General features: G+C 49.9%; 1 protein-coding gene across 3 annotated transcripts; it reads left to right on the top strand.

The window, feature by feature from the left end:
- LOC121076249 (dual oxidase maturation factor 2-like) lies at positions 1 to 6677 on the top strand. 3 transcript variants are annotated; one of them, XM_040570389.1, is made up of 7 exons: positions 1 to 98; positions 1448 to 1744; positions 1866 to 1923; positions 3811 to 3945; positions 4134 to 4347; positions 4638 to 4852; positions 5303 to 6677. In XM_040570389.1, exons 2-7 carry the CDS (start codon positions 1598 to 1600, stop codon positions 5500 to 5502), a joined length of 969 nt encoding a protein of 322 aa, XP_040426323.1. In that variant the 5' UTR covers positions 1 to 98; positions 1448 to 1597; the 3' UTR covers positions 5503 to 6677. The 3 variants fall into 3 exon arrangements, with proteins under 3 accessions (XP_040426323.1, XP_040426324.1, XP_040426325.1); XM_040570390.1 differs by having other exon boundaries at positions 1581 to 1744; XM_040570391.1 differs by lacking the exon at positions 1448 to 1744 and having other exon boundaries at positions 7 to 98.

Below are 6677 nucleotides of genomic sequence, written 5' to 3' on the forward strand. Positions count from 1 at the left end.
CAGCCTCTCAGACTGTAGGCACATTTGCTGATCTGGGAACCCTGGACTTCAGTTTGATATTGTAACATTGGGACTCAATTACAGCTCCTGCTCATCAGGTAATCCTAGTAGGAATGGTGATTGAAGGCTGTCCTGCTCCGTTCTTGGCTGTCCATGGAAATATGCCGGAATAATTACAACAAAACAATACGAAACAAGATTTATAAGTATACTTGATAGCTCTGTTATTCTGGAACAGAGAGTCTAGATAAGATGAGAGCTAGATCAGTTGTGAGCCAGACAATTTCCCTGTAAAACTCAGTGTCTGTTAAACTGTTTGCTGTAATGATCTGGGTTTCTTGACAGACATTTATTCTGAAACAAAATATTGCTTTATGGATTGAAAAGTGACTTCAGCTGCCCTGGTAAATCGTTTTAAGATACTTACTGTAATCATCACCCACTTCTAGGGATTTGAGACCTGCGCTTTTGTGGCTGAATTGCTTTGGTTTGGATCTTATCTAAAAATATGATTATTACTGTTTTCAGAAAATAAGAATAAAATCAACTCCTCCATGCAAGGATAGAATGAAATTATATTTGGCTGTGAGTCATGTTAGTTCTGGCATTCCTTGACTTTTGAAGACTTCCCAGGGTAGTTACATGCAGAGATGCTATTAAATAAGCAAAATGAAAGGACTAAGAATGTAATCAGTCTTGGTAGAAAATATCTAGCCCAGAAATGGGTGAATTTCTGTAATTGCCAGAACTAAAGTGTTGGTGGGAGTTCAAAGCAATCTTTTGGAACTGCACACTTTGCCATTTGATTTTGTATAGCTCAGTCTCCTATAATGTAAAGATTTGCCCTTGATGCTTATGCGTGCCAGTGCTCCATTCTTGGACCCACATCCCAGGTCCACAGGTTGCTTCTGTTCCTTTGGGGCCACTCTGGACTGAGCATAGAAAGAGATCATACTTTGCTACTCCTAAGACTGTACTTTGCAGTTCCTGGGGAAAAACCCCTCTGAGGAGAGGGGGTGGCAATGGAGGTAGTGGGCTTTGCTGTGGTTGGTGATGGTGCCCCTGGCTGGGATAATTTTGCTTTTGTGAAGTCAATGTTCTCAGTGGTTCATTGTCATTTTGGAGGAAGTCCGCATGTGCCAGCTTGGAGGAACAGTGGTTGCTGACTTGCAGACTTCCTCGAAGGGCACACCACAAAGTGGAAAGCCCTGGCCACATCTGCTGGAGGGAAAAACCTGGCTCTGTCTGGGGAGGAGCTGCTCGGCAGGTTTCCGAGTCTGGGCTGTTCCTCAAGCTGCAGCAGGACAGTACCTTGCGGTTCCCCACGCAGCCACAAACCCCTCAGGCTGGCTAAGCCCTGACCCAGGCACTTCCTCTTCTCCCCTGAGGGCTTTGGGTGGCATGTTTCTCTTCTGGGGAGTATTTCATCGCGTCCATTTCCTTGCAGCGTCATTTCCTTGAGTTTTGAGGTGGACCTCCCGCAGCTGGTTATTCCAGAGCTGAGTTGGAGCTGGTGACCACAGGCTCAAGAAGCGAACGAGGCAGTCTGAGCCTCTGCTGTGACTGCCTCTCTCCCCCAGGCTTCTGGAGGTGCAGAATGACTCTCTTCGATGGCGTCTACCCCTTCTACCCGCAGCAGAGGAAGCACTTTGTGTTCGATGTCAGCACCATCATAGTGATTATTGTCTTCCTGACGTTCGCTTCCAGCTTCCTGCTCATCATCCCAGGCATCCGTGGACGGGCGGTGCGTGACCCTTCCTCCTGGGGATAAGCGTCCACTGCCCACGTTTTGGATGCTGGGGCGAGGCAGGAGGACAGCCAGGGGCTGTTCCTCCGTGCCTGACATCCCACCTCTCTCCATGCAGAGGCTGTACTGGATGCTCCGAGTTCTCCTCAGCCTGGTGGTGGGAGTGGTGATTGTTGGTAAGTGCTGCGCACCCCTTCGAGGGCGAGCACAGGGCAGGATTTGACCCTGGGGCAGAGTCTGTGTCTGGGGAGTATGAGCCGGTGATCACAGCCACGCCTTGGCAGAGGCTGTTTGCCCTTCCCTTACTATGCAAAGCAGCCGTGCAGCTTCTCAGTTGGGCTCCCCCACCACTCGCACAGGGGCTGAGAGCTCTTAGAGGTGCCCGAGCTCGCTTCTGAATTGGGAAGGCACTTTGCTTGCTCTAACTGCACTGAGGAGGTCAAAGAGCCCCATGTTCCTCCAGCTGCACAAGCATTCCTGAGCCACCTGGTGCCCCGGGAGCACAGATAAGTAGCTCGGGCTGTGGCCAGGCAAAACTGGAGGGTGAAAGTGATGTAGAGAGCAGGACAAACTAAAATATAGTTAGAATGAAAGCAGGGGGTAAAGACTTTCCAAGGAGCAAGGCAGGAGTACACAAAGAGGATTTGATTGAGCAGAAAACAGGAAATCTTCTGTAATAAATGGGACTGACAGCTGGAACCTGCAAAGTCCAGGCTGTGGGCATTTCAAATTTGGACAGGGCTACAGGGTATATAAGCAGCAGTGAGGGGAGGGAAGGTGATGGGTGGGGAGAGCAACCAGTCCTGACCCTAAATCAAAGAAACCCTAGCTTTAAAGTACAGGACTGATAAGACTGCTTGGAGTGGGATGATGAAGCACAGCTGAAATGAGAAACGACTTGAGGATAAAAGTGGATAGAAGTGGATAGCCAAACTGTGACCAGCTGCTTGACTCTGCTACCTGACATATGGGTTATGGGGCCCAGCCTGGCATGTGGTGGTCGCCCTCCACCTGGGGGTGTCTAAGTGCTGGGAGATGCCACCAGAGCTGCCAGGGAACACGGTGCCAGGTTGCAGCTGGAGGAGGGAAGGAGATCGTGGCTTGCTCCACAGCCTGAACAGCCTGAACCAGTTCAGTACTCACTCAGCTCTGGAGAGCCATCCAGTGCTGTTCTCAGTACAAGGATGCAGCCAGGTGCTGCTTGGGCACACAAGAGGAATTAATTGTCGTAAAGCCAGCGTCAGGATTTCTGTCTTCAGTTGGGCACACTCAGCCCTGCAGCTAGAAAATGTTCCTACAAAACTGCAACCGGATCAGTGCTCTCACAAGTTGATTCAGCAGCTGAACTTATTTTCAGGCAGGTTTGAAAGGTCTTGTGCAGCCTGAGATTCAATCATTGTCTTTACATTCAGCTTGTATTATTGCTGGAAAATTAAGTCCATGGCAAAGTGAAAGTGTTTCAGAAAAACAAGCTTTTTTTTCAAAAAAACTATACCAAAAATGGTTCAAGTTTTTCTTTTTCCCCCAATTGAAATGACAAGCAAAAGCTGCAATGGTGCTTGCCACCCCTCTCAACCACCTCTATTTGACAAAAATTCTAGTGAATTTTTGCTATTCACTATTAGTGCTATATGCTGCTTCCTAGGGAGCTTAATAATGGCAATGAAACTCACCCCTGTTCCTGAGGCTGAGGAATGGGCTCATTTCTGAGCCCTGTCCTTGGGGGCTGTGGTGCTTGCCATGGTGGGGAGCTTGGAGGGAAGTCCTGAAGAGAATGTCCAAGGAGGAATCAGGTCTTGGGGATTGTTCCTGGGAATCTGAGCTCCCCCCGCTCCAGGACTGAGGGAGTGGATGCTCAGCAAGAGGAGGACAAGAGCTCTGCCAGGGCGTGGGAGCTGGTTGAGGCACGTCCTTACGGCTGAGTCATTTCTCCTGCCCTTCTTACACTCCCTTGCGGTGCCACAGAAGGAAGGTGGCAGCTTGAGCTCATCCCAGGCCCACCTTGAGTACAGCAAGGTCCGAGACCAACCCTTCTTTAACCGCCCTTCAATTGTTTCTGGCAGCTGTCCAGTTCACGGGGGACTGGGAGAGCGGATGGGTGACAGCAAACATCTCCTACAAGTCCTTCAGCAGTGCCATGGTGAAGGCGGACATCGGGCTGCACGTTGGCCTGGCAGGGGTGAATGTCACGCTGGTGGGTGAGTCTGATGTCCCTGCCCGTAGTTCTGGAGGCCATGGCCTTGGGAGGTCTCCAAGTGCTTTGTGGATGGCCTTGCTTTTACTGGAGGCTTCTGAGCCGATGTCATAACTGGGTTGCCTGTGCTCCTGGCTGGCAGTGCTCAGCCTGCTGGGCCACAGCAAGACCTTAGTCTTCCTCCTCTGGCAGGAAACCCGGTGAATCAGGTCAATGAGACCATCAACTACAACGAGCACTTTGCCTGGAGCTTCGATGCAGACTACGACCACAGCTACAGGGAGGGCCTGGAGAAGGGGCTGCCCAGCCCCATCCTCTACGTGGCGGAGAAGTTCACCACAGAAAGCCCCTGCAACATGCACAGGCAGTACCGCATCTCTGGCCACTACGCGTCGGCCACTCTCTGGTGAGCCCTTCTCTGCAGGGGAGATGCAAGGACATGGGAAACAAAGAATCGTAGAATGGCTCAAGTTGGAAGGGACCTTAAAGACCACCCAGTTCCAACCCCCCTGCCATGGGCAGGGACACCACCCACTAGATCAGATTACCCAGGGCCTCATCCAGCCTGGCCTTGAACACCTCCAGGGATGGGGCATGAATACCACGAATCTCTGCTTCCACATGGAAATCCTCATGTAGAACTTCCTTGGCTATGGCACTTGCGCATCTTATCCAGTGGTCTTCTCTTGTTTCCAGGGTGGCCTTTTGCACGTGGCTCATCTCCAACATGCTCTTCTCCATGCCTGTCCTAGTCTATGGAGGCTACATGGTCCTGATCACAGGGGCTTTCACGATCTTTTCATTGCTTTCCTTCTCCACTGTGAGGAACTCCCTGATATGCCCGATCCAATTTGGGACCGCATCCCTGCTCATAGACTATGGGGGATCTTTCTGGCTCACGCTAGTGATTGGTAAGTACAAGCTACAACAGGACTCACCACAGAGTCTGTCTGGGTTTGCAAGAGTTCCAGATTTTTTTCCTCATAAATGGAGGCAAGAGAGCTTGGGGAGTGCAGCCCAGTGGAGGCTCGCCCCGTGTCTTGGCACAACAGCTCCCAGCAGAGATATGAAGAGGGCTGGCAAAATTGGGAGCACCGTCCCTGTCTTGAGGGTGGTGGAGGGGTTTTTAGTCCCTAAATTGCAGCAGTGCAAGGAATTGGGGACCATAAGCCTGGGATTTAAGACACATACTTGTTTTTTATGATGCTCAGCACAGAAGCTGAAGTGACCTCATACAGTAGTATGCCATCTTTCATAGGAGAAGGTATTGTCCCTCAATAGGGGGCCATCAGAGTAGGATATGGGGAGGGAAATGTGCTGGTGTTTACAGGATTGCTCTCAGAGAGCACATTGTCTTCCAGGCTTGCTCTGTTTTGTGGTTGGGATCACTATTGTCGCACTGCACTACTTCAACTCAGACCTACTGAAAACTTTCTTTGACCTCCATGAGGTCAGAGAAGAGGACTGCCAAGAGATGACTGAAGTGTACATCAACCCTCAGTTCATGAGCAATGCACAATCTCCTCCTCAGCCCTCCAGAATTAGCCCCGGTGGCATGTAGAAGAAAGCTTTTCCCATTCCTTCCCTGAAGGCAGGCCCAAGAGGGCAGAGCTCAAACCCTTCTTGGTGTCTCCCAACACCCATCTCCCTGTCCATCTGCCTTTAAAAAGTGCATGAGTCCATGATGGGATGGGGACTTGCTCAGAAGTACCTTTGCAGATTCTCTTTCCCTGATTGTCCTCTCTGGGAAAAGGGCAGGCTTTGCAACGAGCCAGCAGGCTGCAATCTGAGTAGCTCAGATCCCCAGCAAGTTGAGCCATATTCTCACCTGGGAATCTGTCCCAAGGAGGAGTGCCCATTCCTGCTACAGCTTGGTGCAGGGAGTCTGTGGTGGCCAGTTCCCATACCAGAAACTGAGTTTTCTGGAGAGATTTCTCATGGGGAGCACCCGTGACTCCAAAAGCCAGTGATCAAACCTGTTCAGTTTTTCTTTCCCAAGCACTGATGTAGACTGCGTAGAACTTTAAATGTACCTAGGAAGGCCAGGCACAGACCCAGACTCCCCCAGGCTGGATGCTGCATGAGCTAGAGTAAAAAAGCTGCTCCAAAAATAAAGACTGAGTAAACATACCGTGGAGCTTGCCAGGGGGAATGTGGTGATGTGATTTTCACTTTCAAACTTGGGCTTTATTAGATAAGAACTGTAGCCTAACATGGGCCAAAAAGATGCCACAGGGGAGGGAAGAATGAAATTACACCCGTCCAGCTGGAACACACTTGTACTGGCTGGGCTTACCACGAAATGCAACCCTGAGTCAGACCCAGCCTGCTTGTAGCCGAGGTCAGAAATGAAGTGCACCAAGTTGCACAATTACAAATAAAAGATGGGCTCTGGAACCAAATCCATCAGCCTCACAAGGTGTCCACTGGCATGTGCAAGGTGATAGTCATATCTGGATGATACCTGAAGAGCTTTAGTCCAGTTAATTGTAAAGGAGACAATTTCAGTATTTTGACTCTTTTCTTCCTGAGAAAAGATTCTTGCTGTTAAGTTAGACTACTTATTCCTTTGACATGACGGTTATGTTGCTTTAGCGTGATTTGTTACTGGCAAGAATTACTATTTTTAATAAATTTTTATTTAAAAGTACTTCTTGGAAACATGTTGGGTATTTTCTGGGGCTGGTTTCTTCTGTGGGGGCTGTGGGCCTTGTCTGCAGGCAAATGCTTGTGAGC

Source organism: Cygnus olor, chromosome 11 (genome assembly GCF_009769625.2).
Source record: "Cygnus olor isolate bCygOlo1 chromosome 11, bCygOlo1.pri.v2, whole genome shotgun sequence".
NCBI lineage: Eukaryota > Metazoa > Chordata > Aves > Anseriformes > Anatidae > Cygnus > Cygnus olor.